This window comes from Cupressus sempervirens, chromosome 2 (genome assembly GCF_028749045.1).
Source record: "Cupressus sempervirens isolate cs-2001-9-10 chromosome 2, ASM2874904v1, whole genome shotgun sequence".
Lineage (NCBI taxonomy): Eukaryota > Viridiplantae > Streptophyta > Pinopsida > Cupressales > Cupressaceae > Cupressus > Cupressus sempervirens.
The window spans coordinates 695567206-695586058 of NC_143119.1; the positions used below are offsets into that span (position 1 = coordinate 695567206).

At 35.0% G+C, this 18853-nt stretch overlaps 1 protein-coding gene across 1 annotated transcript in view; it reads left to right on the plus strand.

The window, feature by feature from the left end:
• Window positions 1-18853, plus strand: part of LOC149575280 (potassium channel KOR2-like) — an 82916-nt gene that overhangs the window by 8842 nt on the left and 55221 nt on the right. The window contains exons 5-6 of the mRNA XM_089815072.1: window positions 15622-15917; window positions 16954-17034. Of these exons, the coding sequence (XP_089671198.1) occupies window positions 15622-15917; window positions 16954-17034 (377 nt within the window). The remainder of the gene's footprint in view (window positions 1-15621; window positions 15918-16953; window positions 17035-18853) is intronic.

Here is an 18853-nt window from a genome sequence, read left to right on the forward strand (position 1 = left end):
ATCATAAGAAAGATGGGAAAGAACTCACTTAGTGGACTTCAACAATATCCAAATTTGTGCCAGCCATTATTTTTTGTAGGTCTTGACCGCTAATCGCCTTGGTTGTTTTCAAATTCATGCTGTAGTCTTGGATCTTGCAGATCTATCTACACCTCTTACTATATACCTCCTATTGCACAAGAATATTTTGAACTGCTGTCTGTGGCACAAAGGCAGTGACTCTGGCTCATACAAGATATACTTTGAGGATTTTCATTGCATTGTCAAGAGAATATGCATGCTTCTCCATAATTGAAATGTTCCATTTTTTTCTCCCTAGCGTGGTAATTATCTTGTGCTTCCTCAGTGAGAGCCAACCTCATCAAAGGGAATTTTTGTTGTTTGTAGTGAGCTCAAATGGTCTTGAGGACTCCTATGACATTGTCTGTAGTGAGCTCAAATGATCTTGAGGACTCCTATGACATTGTCTGAGATGAATTCCAATTTTCAATGTATTTTCTAAAAGATTCTTGGAGAGAGTGTCTATATTTAGGAAGTCACTAGGTCAGCCGGATTCTTACCATTCATCATCAATATCATTCCAGTATGGTTAGATTTTGATTTTGATGGTTTTTGATAGTTTATGCAATCAGGGTGTATTATTGGCATTAATTAATTTTTTTTATGGATTTATAATTTAATTAAATTAATTCAAAAATGGCTTAGTGTAATAGCTTGTTGGAAAGAGAATGGGAATTTAAATCATGTATGCATAAAAAGGACATTGCACATCAAATATATTTATTATTTCATGGCAGGGTCTTTTGAATCTTTAAGAAGTATTTTAATTAAAAGTGAATTTGAAATTACATCTTCTGGAAATTTTGGTGGTAAAACTATACAAGGAGGTTTAAAGAGCTTATTATTATTACGTGGATGTTATGATTTGATTTATCTTGTGACAGCCTTGTAGTTTTGTGGGCTCAAACTTGGTTCATCTTAGCCTTCTCAAGGACAAAAACCCTCTTGAAGAAGATTAATCGTGGTTGTGGAAGATCATTGTTGGTTAAAACGGCGGGACTCATTCAGAGTTGCAGGTTGTGCTAGAATGATTTTTAGGCAACTGATTTATGCTGAATTTTACAGAGATTCCAGAAAAGAGTTTTTGGCTTGGATCAGTAAGTTTCAGGTTTGTAGTGATTGTGGTATTCATATCTGGTCACAGTTCATTCTTACTGCTGGGAAATTGTTATTGCTTGGTTTTATCAACTTTGACACCTTGTTATCGAAGGTTTGTTTTGCTAGGCATTGAGTTTACATGTGAAAGCCATGGAAAACATTGCAGATTGGAGATGTCCCATGAAGCTTTGTGGGCATTACAATGCATTTTAATTTGGTCATACGGTTTTGAGAGCTGAGTGACACCATGCGATTGTGGAGATTGTGAGAAAGGTTAGATCCTTAGATGTAATTTATTCTATTTGGCATGACTGTGCTTGGCATTGTAGGGGATACAAACTTTTTTCCCTAGTTACCATTGATGCTTTGGGACATGGGAAAAAAGATGAGCTGGTTGGGCACAAAGTTGAGGTTATGCTGGTGATGTATATGCTGAGTATTGATTATTCTTGTGTGGTGTAGGCTTTTTTTCAGCTAACTGTTCTTAGAAGCTTCAGATCACTTCAGTCTGGGAATATCTTGTCATGCTCAATCTCTTTAATGGTCAAGACTCATTGATATTCCCACTGATAAATTCATAGTCATTTGGGATGTTTATGGAAAAATAAATAAGCTCTTCCTTTTCTTGTAACCCTAAGTGATCACTTTGGAGCCATTGTTGTGGTTCCTTACAATAGACTTTGTTTCTTATACCTCATCATAGCTACTAGTGTGTTAGTATCTGTTAATATTTTTGTATACCACTGGTACATTAGAGATGTAGATCTTAGTCGACTTCAATTTAGATGTGGTTGTTTCACCATAGGAGCTAGGAGTCATATGACAACAATGAGCTCAAAGTTGTATTATTCTATCTTTTAGGATGTGCAGGAAATTGATCTTCCGACTTGACCTTTCAAATGATCATAGTGATCTATGAACCAGAATGGTTACCATGTGTTGAAGAAAATCACACTTGGGATTCAGTCATAGGAAGATTATCGCATTGGCTGTGAATAGATATAGCAGATCAAATGAATAGCCAATAGTACTTTAGATAAGTAGAAGGCTCCTTTTTATTGTGGAAGGAGGAAATCGACTATAAGTCGAGTTTTTGTAACAAACGTATTTTCATAACAAAATAAAGAAGAACTAAAATCTGGTTTCACATAGAAATGAAAGAGTTTTCTTCAACTAACTTTCAAAACAAAATATCTTAAATCCTTTTCATGAGATTTTAACTAAAATAACGATTCACTGAAGTAACTGAAATAACGATTAATTGGAGTAACTGAAATAATGATTAATCTAAAGTAACTGAAATAACGATTAACTGAAGTAACTAAAGTAATGATTAACTGAATTAACTGAAATAACGATTTCCAATCTTTCCTTGCATATATTAAAGTGAATACATGATCAATTAAAAGAGGAATATAAATGCATATCAGAAATGGAAAGAAGAAACATACAAGGAGTAACTGGCAAGTCTTTAACTAGTTGTGTAAGACTCGACTTTCGGTAAGAGGAGAAATACTGACTTAGACTTGACCTCCCAACCTCGGACCATATCCATCCCCACACAATCTTTTGAAAAGAAAGACCCTCCCTACCCCAGGATCGGGCTTGGGGTACTATTAGTCTAGCCACCTGAGCATTTTTGGTGTTTAGAATGTCTGCACAGTTATGGACGGACATGTCTGAATAACTGACACTACTGACATCCAGTGATCTTATGAAGGCAAACATGCTCTTTAAGGACTTTGGCCAAGGTTTTTGGATGGGTTCTATTACCTGATCACCACCGCTCGACTTGACAATAAACGATTTTTCTTTTAAAATAATATATAATTGTTATATCATTTCTGATTTTGTTTCCATGTTATTGCAAATTTCTTTATCACCTCTTCACCTTTTCCTTGGCCATACAGCCGGGTGAGTCCCAAGTGTTTAAATCTCAGAGTAAACCAACTCATTCTTCTGATCCTCAGCTAGTGTATGAATATTACATGCTTCTGTACATCACAGCTTTTATGGTTTGAAAAAAATAATCTTAAGACTTGCAAAAGTACAATTCGATTCTGACTTAGAACAAAAAATAAAGATGTTTGGACTTAACATGATGATTTGTCTTTACTGAATACAGAAAGATTAGTCTCTTTGATAATACAGTGCAAATTTCTCATGGACGTACTTCCTTTTGCTATAATTTCTAATGCAAGAATAAAAGAATGAATATGTAGAAAAAGGAAATGACCACCTAACCTGGTCTGACTTAATGGAAACATGTGTCTTCGTTGGATGTTTAACAATTGATTCCCTTACAGAAAGCAATCCGTATGCAAAATCCAGAATATATCTAATTCCCAACCTTTAGCAAGGGGTAGAACAAGGAGTATAAATGTGGAAAAATATGTAGAGGTAAAATCGCGTGGAGGCAATATTCATATCCGTCTTCTCTCGGCTTCCAAATATGTGTAGAGGCATTTGATTTCTCAAAGGCTTCCAAGAAGCCGTAACTCATAAAGAAATGATTTGCCTTCTTGAACATCGATATAATATGCCAAGTGTACATTTCGGTTTCTAGTAAAGAATTGAATAAATATGGAAAATAATTTGAAGGTTATAAATCAAGGATAATTTATAATATATTTATCTACTTACATGTAGATGTATTTATAAGATGGCATCATATTATATGTTTTATCCAAGGTCGTATCTTTTATTATGTATATCTAAATCATAGTTACGGGACTCGGACTCGCCTTTGACTCAAAAAGTCAAAATCTATCTCGGACTTGGACTCGATGACCGGACTCGGCCAGGACTTGACAAGGACTCGGAAAATGAAAACCCATGAAATTCGAAGATTTTTAAGGATTTAAAGATTTTTTCATGCATTAATTAGTCAATTAACATCAAATACACAATAATTGAGATATAGAAGCTTTTTAACACTCATACACAATTTTGCATGGATCACATAAGTATAATAGCGAATTTCTAAAGGAAAAAAACTGAATAACATAATATAAAGTTAAACATAGTGTCACTACCAAATGTCTACAATATATGAAATCCATGGAATCAAAAATTGAAAACATATATCAAAATATCAGCTAGAGTATAGAATACTAAGGTTCATAGTAGCCTATGCCCTTCTATGAATACACCTAAGATAAGTCACGGAAGACTCAGATATTGAGAAATATGTTTGTTATAGCTTATGTGCACATTGTAGACAACAACAAGGCTCTCAGTCTCAAGTATGTCTATCAATTTGCTTGGTGAAACACAACCTTTAACAGTAAAAGTGTTTTAATAACAATTTTAATAACACTGAAAAAAGAAAACACCTTCTAGAAATCTCTATCTTTTGAAAAAAAAATTAAATTAAAAAAAAAAAAAAAAATCGGTAGAGTCCTGGGCTCGGGACTCGGCGAGTCCATGTGGACTCTGCCAGGACTCGGCCGAGTCTGAGTCCAGAGGCCATTTGCCTCGGAAAAGCCGCCTCTACCTCAGACTTGCAGAGTCTTGGAACATTGACCTAAATACATACTTTATCTGGAAGATTATTTTATCTTCTTGTACATGTATTAAATGTATGTATTAGATAGAATCTTGTATAAAACTAATATTATGGTGTCACCTTTATTTCTATATCTATTTGCATGTACAATGAAATGATGGAAATGTCAACCATAAGCTGTTAAAGGTATGTACTTTAGTTAAGTTAAAATCATTAATGTTTTTAATGTTTATCTAATATCTCATGTGTGTACAAATGATTGTACCCTGTTATACAAGTTGCTAGGTCCTTATGAAGATAGTTAGAGGTCAGACTTGTCGACCGGATAAATGGACTAAGATAGTACCCCATTCCATTGATCCCATTTAGCAATGCTTCTCCCCTTCGTCTTCTCTTGCAATCACCTGTGCAACATTTTCCATACTAATAACAAGTTTCATGATAAATCCATAATAACATTTAACGTAGATATTAGCAAGGAATTTAACCATAATTTCGAAACCAAGAAACTGCTAACTACTATCATCATCGTATGATAAATAATGGATAACGACCATCATCATTAAACAGTTAGACAAATAATTGACAACAAACATTTTCATAGAATACAACGGTTATATTTAATTACCTTTTTCACATGATTATGAAAGAAAATCCATTTGATTCAACAACTATAATAAATTTAAATTAGGTCAAAAATTGGGATGTGATAGTTTTAATCTAACGATAAAGATGGTCATATTTTGGTTGCTTCTCTGTAGAACAGCCCAATTTAGTTGGAACATGCATTAGATGGATGTGAAGAGTGCCTTCTTGAATGGGAATTCAGAATATGAGGTCTACATGGTCTAGCTTGAAGGATTGCAGGTCTTTCATGATGATTGTATGGCTTGTTGGAATCTTGAACCTTTCAATGAGCTATAGTATGCTTCATGAGCCTTGTACATAAAATTTGATCAGCATCTTCAAAATTATGTATTTAGATGAAGCCCTTTTTATTCAGATACATAAGTTAAAAGGATGTTGATGCCTTTGTGGTACTACAACATATCTGGGTTGAGTAAATAACTGTTGAAAATCTGTGTAAAGCACACAACATAACTGATAGGGAATGACAATGGAGATTAAACAAGAAAAGCAAATGAAATTGCAAATATTGGAAATGGGAAGAAATTAAGAACAAGAAAAGGCCACCAATATGTGAAAAATAAATGTGCTATGCCATCCAACCCTTAGGGATATTTAGAGACTCTCTTTATGTATAGTTGACCCCATTCATAATCCTACCAATCTTCTTGCCAAAGTTGAACTACCAACAAAAAACCTTAATTTGTTGTCTAATGCCTTGAACAACCAACAATTCATTAATTTCTAAAAAAGATTGATATTTATATCTCCAATGATTATAATTTTAACAAATAGTTTATCAGTTGTTTATTCAATTATTTTTAAAAGTATATTTTGTTTATAATAAAATTTAAATTTTATAATGTCCCCAATTTTTAATGTAATAATTTAATTTAATTAATTAATTAACTAGTCCCATAATTTAAATAATTTAATAAAATGGCATTTAATTAGTTACTTTAATTAATTAATATGGGCCCAAGTTAATATTTGTATTTGTGATTCCGATTGATTTAATATATCTCAGACCTATTTTAGTTTTTAATTGTCGTTGGTAAGTGTTGTCGTCAACTATCTTTGTACATCCTTGGAAAGGTTTCCCCAACGAGTATTTAAACATGGCTTGTAGGTAGTAGTTGGTATGTTATTTGGATTATTTTCTTTGTACGACGAATTCCTGTTGGAGTTCTCTAATGTTCGCCATTTTGGAAGTAAAAGATCTTCCCTACTTGGCTTTCTGGTTTCGGTGGGATTCAACCCTCACCCTATTTTGTCACCTCTAATACTTTGCTCGGATCTGGCAAATCGGAGCACCATCTTTGTCTGTGAGTGTTAATTGGAGAATATCAGTATTCAATATCTATTCATGATTGACATTTATTTGATGGAGTTGTGTTCTAATATTATTTGCATATGAGTTTGTATGTTCTTTCCAATTTCTATAAAATACTTGACGTACTCCTCCATTCACCTCTCTCTGTACCTCTCCCTCCAATTGTACTCCTACTTCTCCCTCCATTCATACTCCTCCCTCCATCTGTCATACTACCTTCCATACTCCTCCACCCACCTCTCTCTATAGTCCTCCCTCCACCCCTCTGTACTTCTTCCTCCATCCCTGTGTACTCCTTTTACTCCTTATGTCATCTTCCATCCACCTCCCTCTGTACCTCTCGCTCCAATCATATTCCTCCCTCCATCTGTTGTACTACCTCCCTCCATTCGTACTCCTCCCTTCATTCGCACTCCTCCCTCCATTTGCCATACTACCTCCCTCCATCCATACTCCTCCATCCATCCATACTTCCCCAACATCTATCGTACTACCTCCTCCCATTCGTACAACTCCCTCCATTTGTACCTCCCCATCCATTCGTTGTACTACCCCTCCATTTGTACTTCTCCCTCCATCTATCATTCGTACTACCCCCCTCTGCACTCCTCCATACACTTCCATATTCTGCATTTCATATTCCATACATTTCCATTCCCTTCGTACTTCAGTTTTGATCTTCCACTACTAACCACCATACTAGGGTCCTCTTCACCATACGTATGCCACAGTTTATATATCCCTCCGTATTCACAAAATTTTTTGATGTACGGTCTTATATCCACCACCTCTTTGTCCAGACAAGGGACATTACAAATTTTGATGTGTAGATAGTTGTCAAGTTTAACCTAGAAAGAAAAAAGTACACTCACACCATCCCACTCCACCCTTTCTGCCATTGTACAATTCCTATAGTCGTTAATTAATCCACCCTCTCACAAGCAAGTTTGAATCCTTCATCAATGATTCTACCCTCTTCGTTGACTTTATCAACGACAAAAAGGTTGGAGGACCATGGCCTCTTGGTGAGCTTTGATGTGCTCTCACTTTGTACTAAGGTCCACATTCTCAATGCCATTAATATTATCAAGAGAAAATCTAATGACAAAGTTGCCTCCCTTGTTAAGCTTTGCCTAAGATCGACTTTTTTCTCTTTCCAAGATGTGATCTATGAGCAAGTTGATGGGGTGGCTATGGGTGAGCAATTTGAAGAAGTGGCCCTTTTCTCTTTCCTTCTCAAGCTAATGTGGTGGAAATGTTATGTAAATGACACCAACATTTTTTGGCTGCATGGAATTGAGAGCCTTAAAGAATTTCATGCCCACCTCAATAGCATAGCTCATTGCATTTCTTTCACCAATGAACTAGAAATTGGTAGTCATCTCTCCTTTCTTGATATTATTTTTATAATTAGAAAGAAGATGCATTTCTTGATCGTCATGTTTATCCCAAAGTGATGCACACCGACCTCTACCTTTATTCTTATACTCATCACTACCCTAGTCAAAACAAACTGACATTTTGAAGACTATGGCCATGAGAGACTATTGCTTTTGTGATGAAGAGAACATTAGTCAAGAGTTAGCCCATATTTGGAAAGTTTTCAATCTGAATGAGTGCACTAATATAAGTAGATTTCCAAACCTTTCAACCAATCTAAGTGATGATTTCTCTATGGGATTAAGCCCATCACACCTCAAGCCCTTCCTTCCATCCCTTTCATTGAAGGCATTTCATATAAGATTATGAAGATTCTTCTCAAGAAAGGTGTTTGTCCATTCAAGCCTTTCTCTTTGGTGAAGAATTGCATCCCTTATCTAAAATACCATAGGGATATATTGCTAGATGTTGGGGTATGCAAGATTGTTTGCTCCTATGACACTTTTTGGTGTTCGTTCTCTTTTGGTTCTTGCTTGCACTAACATCTACCATCTTAAACACTTATTTCCGCTTCTTCGTTCGAAATGATATGGACTTATTGATCTCCAACTTTCTTTCTATCAATGGAATCTAGCTTATTTTTGCCTTGCCAAGTCCTATCTCTACACTTATCAATCTCCAACCTTCAACCTAGGGGTGGGACTACCATTTATTTCTGCCTCTTTGTTACCTTAGGATTGACTACACTTATATCTCCCAACTTCAGCCTAGGGTGGTCTAGCTTATTTCTACCTCACCAAGTGTCCTATCATGAAATCTACACTTATCTCTCCAAACTTCAACCTATCAATGGGATGATGAAGTGGTGGATGATGAATGCAAGAAGAATATAAGGGAAATGAAATCAAGCAAGAACAAAAGTGTAATTTGCCTTTAAACCAATCTTCACCTCTAAAATGAATAGAATTTTACCTTAATTTTGTCTTTACCAATAATCGGGCCCTCTTCAAATTTGTAGCAGATTTTGATATTTCAAGCCTCCTTGCAAATAATGATGCCCTGGCAAAAATCAGGATTTTGACCTCTTTGAAATTGCCCAAATTTGCCAAAAAATCAGACTTTGGATCATGTATCTCCTTTACCACATAAAATCGCCCAAATTTAGGGCAGAAATTCGCAGCCTCTAGCAAGAAAATCAGACTTCAAGAAATCGCCTAAGCAAGAGAATTTTTTTAGATCTGCTCCCAAAATCGCCTAGGGCAGAAATTTGCCCAAGATAGAAGAAGAGAAATGCCACCAAGCAAGGAAAATCCTGCTTAAATTAATTGCCCAAGTCTGCAAGCAACCCTTCTAGAGAAAAATCGCTCAACACATGAGGAGGAGGAAGATGGAATGAGTAGATGAGAGAGGGGGGAGCCCCTCTTATACCAAAATTTCTATGTCCCTCCAAGTTGGCCGACTTGCCCTGGGGGAAAGCAAATTTAAATTAGCATCTTTATTAATGGCCCAGATTTAAATGCCATGCTAAAATTACTTAGCTCAAAGTGAAATTAGCTCATTTAATTGCTAAATTTGATCAAAAATTGCAAAATAAAACAAGGAAAGCCTAGGAGATGTCAAAATTTTTATTTAAAAACGTTTTAGCAATTAAAATATCATTAAAATTGAATTTAGCAAGCTAAAATCAAATTTTAATTCCAAATTACCAATTTCTTTTGACATTTAAAAATCTCCTAAGCAATATTTCTACCAAATTAATGTAATTTTGCAATTTAGTCCACTTTCAATTTTGCAATGCAATTTTAATTTTTAACCAAAATAAATCATTTCTCTAGCATTCAAAATTGATTTTCCAATTTTAATTTCACTATCAAAAAGTTCTCTTTTATTGAAAAATTCAAGATTTTCCAAAACAATTAAATCTAAAAAATTTGCATTTTGAAAATGCTCAAGTCTATACAATTATATCCAATTTCCAAAATTTGTCTAAGTCAAAAAAATTGCAAATTTATCCTGCCGAATATTGTTCTAACCATCGAAACAAAAATGTTGTTTTTGAAATTTGTTTGGCCTAAGGATAAAATTACATGCTCCAGAATATCAAGTTTCGCACTGGATGAAAAATAAATCCAACCACATCCCTTCTGGCCCGAAGGTGTCCAAGGTGTAAAATTTTCAAATTAAAAACTTTTGGACAACTCCGAAAACTTGCTAAGGCAACCGAAAAAATTCCAAAAATCCGCGAAAATTGCCAAGGCTTGCCCGAAAAAGGGGGTCCCCAAAATTTTTGGGGCGATGGTGTGAAAACCTCACAATAGTATGTTGTGTGCCCATGTGGTTTTTTGCTATGGAAATGCTAGTATATTGTAGAAACATTGATATGCAGAAATATAAACTAGTTAGACGATGTTTTTTTTCCAGTTTTTGTTTTGAGGAAACATTGTTTGCACTTTAGTTGGTTTGTTATTTTATCCCTGATAGTTTTCTTCTATGGTGCATTGTACTTTCTTTTTGTGAGTATTCATACTTGATACGCTTTCTAGCTATGCATAGTTATTATTCTTTATTCTATATATTTAACTGTGCTCTTTGCACTAACTTATGCATATTTTTCTCCATCTGTAACAGAGGAAAATAAATGCAACACGTTAATTTCTTGTTTGCATTTGTGAGCAAGCATGATTTTCTCCTGGAGTTGTATAAATATAACAATTTTCCTATTTTATGCTTGATTTTCCTTTTAATCCACAGTTTCGTCTTTAGAGCATTTGTCTTGCCACATCTGTTTTAAAACATGTTTTCCATTTGGCATGATAAGTTTTATCCAAGTTTTGTGTCATATATCACAAACATTGCAGTACACAAAACTATACTAATTAGTTTTCCTTTGGTACATATTTCAAAAGATATAGCTACATAGATTCAGAATAACTAGTTTCCTTTTTTTGTATTAGATATAGATGTTAAACATTACAGAATTATAAATCAAAACTATTTTGTTCTTAACAGACCATAAACTACTACTCTCCATCAGTATGTTAGTGGACTACTGAGACGGGTCATTACAATACTAGGTAATAGCTACAGGGAATGACTATGCCGAGTATGTACAAAAACCTAAAACATTAGTTATCATTAATTACAGATTTTTACTTTTGCTACATATTTAAGTTTCATCATTATCACTTGGTTGGTTGTACACCGTTAGGTCCATATTGGATCTAACTTCTTCACACTCTAGATCATTTCCTTTGTTGGTCTAGAACTGGGTTTTGCTTCTCTTTTCAGTTTGCTGATTACTTCCTTCAGCTGTATCCTTCTTGTTATACCTTTCCACAAATTTCAGAAGTTCTTGGAATAATGGTTAATTCTCCTGCTTCTTATTGACCCAAGTCTGCCTGTACGTAATCTCAGAGGCATTGACTGTTTCCAATCCTTTCTTGAGCAATTTCTTCAATTTCCTCTTTGATCTGCGAGGATATATTGGAAAAAAAAAAGTTTCTTTACAAGCTCAGTTAGTGACGTCTCCTTACCTTGAAATTTTTTCTCATTTCTGAAAATCCAAATTTGCCAGAGAATTTCAGTAGATAATAATAACCAGAAATAATTCAACATTCTAGAGATATAGCTGACTTTACTGGACGAGATATCCATCTAGTCATTACATTTCCTTCCATTAAGAGCAGAACAAAAAATATTCTCTATTTTCTTAGCTATAAAACAATCGAAGAATATATGTTTGATAGATTTAGGAACTCTGTAGATATTGCAAAGAATAACCTCTTTAGACATAACTTTTACAAGGAAGCCTTTGGAGAAGGAGCCATCTCAAATGTGTTTTTCTGGTTCTAGAACATTGTTCCACTAGCCACATATAGTGTCTTACCAAGATTTGTTAGAAAGAGAAACTTTCCAACAATTATTGCTGTTGTTAAAGAATGAATTAATGTTACCTAGAGATCTATAAATAATTCTAAGAGTAATCTTAAGCATTTTACTGCCTTCGGTCCAAAAAATATCATGCAACTAGTCATCCTTAGGGTGGAAGTTCTTGGGGAGATTAAGGGTAGATCATGCCTCCCTAAGAATGGAGTACGTTCTCCATTGAGTGTTGGGAATATCATGTTTCCCTCAAAGATCAGGCCAGGTCTTTGAGGTGATGGTTGATAAGAATACCCTCAAAACATCTAATGCTTTTTCTGTTCCACTTTTAGCAGAGTATCCTTAGAGGAGAGCTGAAGGCTTATCCTTATAATGGAGATTCCAACAAATAGTCTTTGACAATCTTAGAATTGATGGACAGGAAATTGTTGTTGAGCAAGGTTCTCACAAACTCCCATGCCTTCTAAATGCTCTTGAAGACATTGGAGCCCTCAAGTAGGTGAAGTACCTATCAAGATATCACAAAAGGCAGATCCTTCCAGAATTTGGGACATTTAGGGACTGCCTTGCTGATATTATGATGAATCAATATCTTCCATTGTATGTTTCCTTCAATAGCCTTGTAAATCCATTTGATTGCTAAGGCCATACTATGAATTTCGAGGTCTTTCAGCCCTAAACTATCCCATCTCTTTTTCCTAGTACACCATCTCCACTTGATTAAGTGTTACTTTTAATTAACTTTCCCATGAGACCCCAAATACTTTCCGAAATGATTTTAAATGTTGTGTATTTGGTATCCATTAAAGAGCCATACATAGGAGTAGTAGATGTTGTAGGAAGATAGGATTTTTTGGCAGACCTGAATCCTACCAGCCAAAGATAAATGCTGCTTGTTGCACTTGTTGAGCTTACTAACAATTTTACTTTTAGTCCAATCCCACATATCTTTCAAGAAAGGATTAATGGTAAAAGGCATGCCAAGGTATCTCATAAGTTAAAAGTGACCTCCCCAACTGAAACCAAATTAGCGAAACCAAGGAGGAGGGTCATCATTCTAGCTTAACAGGATGAATTTTGAAGAGGAAAGTTTAGCACCAGATGCTAGGCAGAAAGTGTTCATTTTCTTCATAACATGTTGCTCTCACTCATGTTTACAAAGGGGTTTGTCATTAGCGAATTGCATGTTGATTAAACTCATGATTAGGGAAAGAAATGCCTCGACTCTTGGGGCATGAAAAGAATCTAAGCAGATAGTGTAAGGAATTTGAAGCAATAAAAAAGATGGAGGGGGCTAGTGGACACCTTTGCCTAATGGACCTTTCCAATTTGAAACTTGTGGACATAAAGTCATTTATTTCAATTTTTTCCTTTGCATTGTCCATTAGAGTTTGCACTCACAAGACCCAAAATCTTGGAGAGTCATGGTGAGGAAGGACCTTTCAACTCTATCGTAGAAATTTTCAAATTCTATTAGGAACATTCTTGTTTCCTGGTTTTCCTTCGTAGCCCAATGCATAGCTACCTAGCTAGTAAGAAGGGTTTCAAGAATGTAGATGCCTTGGATGAAACCTGTATGAGTGTTTCTGCTAATATTTGGGAAGAATATTAGTCAATCTGTTCTCCAGAACTTTTGCCAAAATCTTATGAGTTACGTTTAGCAAAGTTATGGGTCTTTGGTGCTTAATTAAGGCTTTGTTATCATCTTTGGGCAGTAATTTAATAATCTCTTCATTATATCTTTTCCAAAGATCCTTCGCTTTCTACTTCTTATAAACCTTAAGAAAATTCTCGCTATTCCACTCTATGTTTGCCTTATAAATTCTGCTAGGAAACCATCATGCCGAAGAGACTTGTCAGTGTATAGAGATCTGATGGCATATTTTATTCCCCCTATGTAGATAACCTTTTCCATTGAAGAGGAGTCCTCGTTAGAAAGTTTACTAGGTATAATAGATCTGCAAAAGCTCTAACTTCAAAGCAATTGGCGTCTCTGTCTTTAGCTGTGGACACTTTTTTGTAAAAGTTCATAACTGATAGAACACACAACAAAAGGGATAGGTAACTCCTTAGGGGGGTTGAGTCACATTTCTCTGAAGCTAGGATTAAAGACTTAGGAGCAGGGTTAGTAGAGGAGGAACCGATGAAGGGAGGTGAGATGTCTAGAGGAGGATCTGAAGCTATAAGGGGCAAGGTCCACCAACTTATCCATGGAGGAGACTGGAAGTTTAAGGTCAGGAGTAGGAATGGTTTTCACACCCTTCCACAAAATAGAGCAATTACAACAGATATGCCCTTCATATTGATAGAGGAAGCATGCAGTAATGCCACCAAAAACTTCCACACCATAGGAAAAACAGTTATCTACGATCTCAAATTTATTAGGATGTCAACTCATGGGTTTAGAGACACCAAAACCTAGCATCGTGGTGCAGGAGGGTGACTCTAGGGTAATTTATACAAATAGTATCCCCAATATAAGCAAGGATATGGGGAATAAAAGACTAGAACAATGTTGGGATGTTCTACAGGGTAAGCCATGTAGAGCACAGAAGTGTTAGAATCTCCAAATTAATTGCTTTAGTAGACTATTTAAGGGCCCTAAAAGAATAGTTACCAATGTTCTGGAATTACTTTCTGGTACCTAAATCTTGCATATTCAAATACATGAGAAAAATGATAAATAAACCTTTTTAAATAAACTGACAGAATGAAATTTGAGTGCCAAGCTTTTTAAACCGAACATTTCTAAACCAATCATCAATAAACTTTGTAGCTGGAATTTTATTAAAGTCAATAATAGAGAGAAATTTAGCTATATTTTTAAGACTTTCCTTTTCACCACAAATGACATTAAGAATAACTGGCTTTAGAGAAACATAGAGAATTTGAGGGAAAGAAGAGAGTTGCTTACTATCCCTAGTCTAGCAATGAAGGAAGTGGAATTAGGGGGATTAGTATTTTTTCTAGAACCATGTCTTTGAAAGATTTCTGAGTTGGCTGGTTAGAGGATGGTAGGATGAGATTATACAGGCTGGGAGGATGCCCCTGAATTAATGCGGTGTTCTACTTGTGTAGGGAGAAAAAATGCAGAAAAATCTGAAAACCCAAACAGAGATAGAGATAGAAAAGGATAAAATACCACTAACAAAAGATAGCATACATTTAAGCAAAAGAAAGAATATGATGCACAACAACTGAGGAGAAGTGCCAAGGAAGGAAAAGCCACTAACATGGCCAGGACAACTTAAGGGAGACAAGCTCATGGCCTGCTCCTTATGGAGCCAACGTTGCTGGAGATCCTTCAAACTTGCATTGACTAGTTGCAGAGTGCCTTCTGCTTCAATCTAGCCTTCAATGAATAGTTTCTTGCTTGGAACCCCCACAAAGAATATGTAAAAGAAAGTAAAACGAAAAACATGAAAAAAAAGAAAATAAATTTAAATTCATAACTTAATAAATTAAAACAAAAATACGGGGATTTCCTCTGCTATGCAGCTCTTGTTTCATGGAATCAAAACACATTGCATCAAGTTACATCTTTATAACATAGCATTACATAGTGTGAAACCAATGAGGCGGCAAACTCTTTTGTGTTGATTTCATGAGAAGAGAGAAGTTCTAATACTTAAATTTTATCTTGTTCTCGTGTCAAAATAATCTGGGAATTTTTATTGGCTGATCAATGAAAAATTTGATTCTCATCTGAATCCATTTTCTGATAATCTTACAGGTTATGGCGACATACATGCTGTGAACACAAGAGAAATGATATTTGTTATGATATTTGTTTCATTTGACATGATTCTTGGTGCCTATTTGATTGGTAACATGACAGCACTAATTGTTAAGGGATCTAAGACTGAAAGATTCAGAGATAAAATGACTGATCTAATCAGATACATGAATAGAAATAAGCTTGGGAGGGACATAAGGGCACAAATTAAGGGCCATGTCCGCTTGCAGTATGAGAGTAGTTATAGTGAAGCTATTGTTCTCCAAGATATTCCAATATCTATCCGTGCAAAGGTATGTATAGCCATTCACGAAATGGATTCATTTCATATTACAGTTGATTCTTTTATCCAAAAGCATTAGTTGCTTGAGCTGGATTCTTACAATCAGGTTTCTACATATTGATGTCACCTATTGTTATTTGCATCTGTTCCCCTATTTATGTTTGTTTTTCTACCAAATGACTATTTTTGTTTCTTTAAGGAATGCCTTTGTTAGCTTCTGATGTGATTTATATTTTGCAACCACTTTTGTCTTAGAATTATTGAACTGAAAAGTAAAACATTTTGACCCTGAAAGTTCTATTTTCTGTTATAATAGTAGGTTTTGGCATCTGGGTTCCTCCACATGTCAAAACTACTATTTTGAAAACATTTCAATGATTTAATATATCGTTGGCAATGCCTAAAAAAATAATCTTCCTTGTTTCTGAATGTTTGTTGGATCAGAATGCACCAAATTTCTGGTTTACTTCTAATTTAAGTGACAAAACATTGAGGAAAGACGATCTATTATGTACTTCAGAACAGTCTGGAAGAAAGGAAGAAATTACTTAAGTGCCCATTAGCAACCAAAATAGATCAGTTGGACTTCTAAATACACCGAGTCATAATAGCAAAGACATGGATAGAGGAAATTCTATGATAGAAAGATCAACAATCAAAACAATGAAGTAACCTGAAAATAGAACTTCAACTTATAAAAATATCAATCACTGGGAAGCTCCATTATAGTGATAAGACGTGTGCCCCGATTTCCATCCTTGTTCCCATCCTTGTTCCCATATCTGTATCCATATCTTTTGGTCATATCCTTAACCATTTACTTCCAAACTCTTATTTGAATGTTATTCTTGTCACCATATCAGGCTGTCAGAAATTACTTGCCCACCCTTACCCACACGCACACCTGTAGCTAAGAGTACAAAATGAAAATTGTTTTTCAGCTACTTGTGTGAAAATACTTAAACTGAAACATCTTCAAATATGAAAAGCCATGAACTTTTTTGGTATCATTTCTTTGTATTGATATAATTCTAGTTTATATACAGGTCTCCCAATCATTATACATGTCGGAGGTTGAGCAGGTGCCTCTTTTCAAGGGATGCAGTACTGAATTTATAAGTCAGATTGTAAGTGTACTTCTCATCTCTGTTCTATTTTCAGTGGAAGAAACAATATTTTGTTGATCCTATAGATGATATACATGCTATTTACTTTTTGCTTGGTATTCTCAAATGTACATGTAATATTTTAATTTTCCTTGATTACAATGGCATTAGTTCTTTCCCCTTTTTTGAGAAGTACCATTCCATAGGGATCAGTTTCTTGTTGAATAACTTGGTTTGTTACATATAAGATAAAGTAATTATGTTGAGTTGTCTAGGAACCTGAGCCAAACCGAAAACAGTTCTGAATGGTATGGATCTTCCTTTTGGTCTGGCCTAGATTTACCCATGGTCTTACCTCACACCTGAAGATTTAGCCGGGGTAGGTTTTGGCTGTGCCTGGACCAAATATAGAGGCTTGGATTTGAACCCTAATTGATTGACAATGAATTGAGGAGAATCTACTTTGAACTGATTTTTTTAAATGAAAAAAATGAAAAAATGAAAACCGCTAAGCTTCACTATCATATGTCGTCAGTCTCGATTGAGGTATAAGGCCACAGCGGTTCAAACCAACATTGTTTCCTTGGTATGTGTAGTAGGAGTGGCATTGATGTTGCTTGTCCTTCTAACATACTAGCTGATGTTATTGATTCTCTTGATGAAGAACAATATGATGATTTATATGTGCCAATACACTAATATAAGTAATTCTCATTTATTTTTACTGTTAGAGAACTTGAATTAACAATTATCAGCTTTGTTATGCATTTACTTTTGTACAAATTGTGCAAATAATGCATATTGGTATATATTATTAATTATATGTGTGTGTACATATCTATTTGTAAAATATATCTATATGCATACACATGTAAGTGTACATGTAACATCTGTACATAGATTTCCATGATGATTCTTATGCTTAATCTCTTTGCTACTTGTGCACATCTGAATCCTAATCTCTATGCATAGATAACTAGTGAACCAAATTTACGAAGAATGCAATACCTTTCCATAATTTGCACACTTAGACATTGTACAAATATACAAGGATGTGATAGGATTTAGTATGTAGCCTATCATGATTGTGGGAGATAAGTAGAAATCAAGTGCAACACAACAGATTCACATCATCCAACATTAAGCCTTCTCTAGCAAAGAAGAACATGAAAGGATCTGGATGAAGGAAAGATTTTAATAACATCCACATGGCCAAAGCAGCCTATGGGACCCACAAACTAGCACACGCCACAGCCAAGATGGCAAGAAACTTAAACAAGCTGTAATCTCTTAGTTAAATCTGCTCTCAGATGGTGGATTTTGATCATCAGCTTTTCTGTTTTGCTTAACTTCTTTTCTTTCAAATAGGTAGTTTAAGCTGCCGGCCTCTACAATATACACGTAACCGGATCTGATGACATTGTATGTTGGGCATTCCATGATAAAATGGTGCTTAGTCTCAACCACCTCCATGTTGTAAACTAGTCATGTCTTGTTTTTCTACTCTTCTTTATTATCAACCATCTACATTTTCTGCCCCTCAAATGGTGAGAGTTAGTTTTAAGTAGGGCTATAAGCATTTTTGCTTTCCATTTAATATTTGCTCCTATATTTGCTTTTTCCTCAATATCTGCCATGGGGTTAAAGTTTGTGACATAGTAACTTATTTTTGATCCATTTTACTTTGACCATATGATACTCCTAAATTTTTCCCATACAGATTTTTTTATTTCTTCATTGCTAATTAGACACTCTTGAATGTTAACATCTGTAGAATGGTTTTTTGTCCAACTTCCCTATCAATTCCTTGAGTCTCCTGCTATATGCTCTGATAGATTCA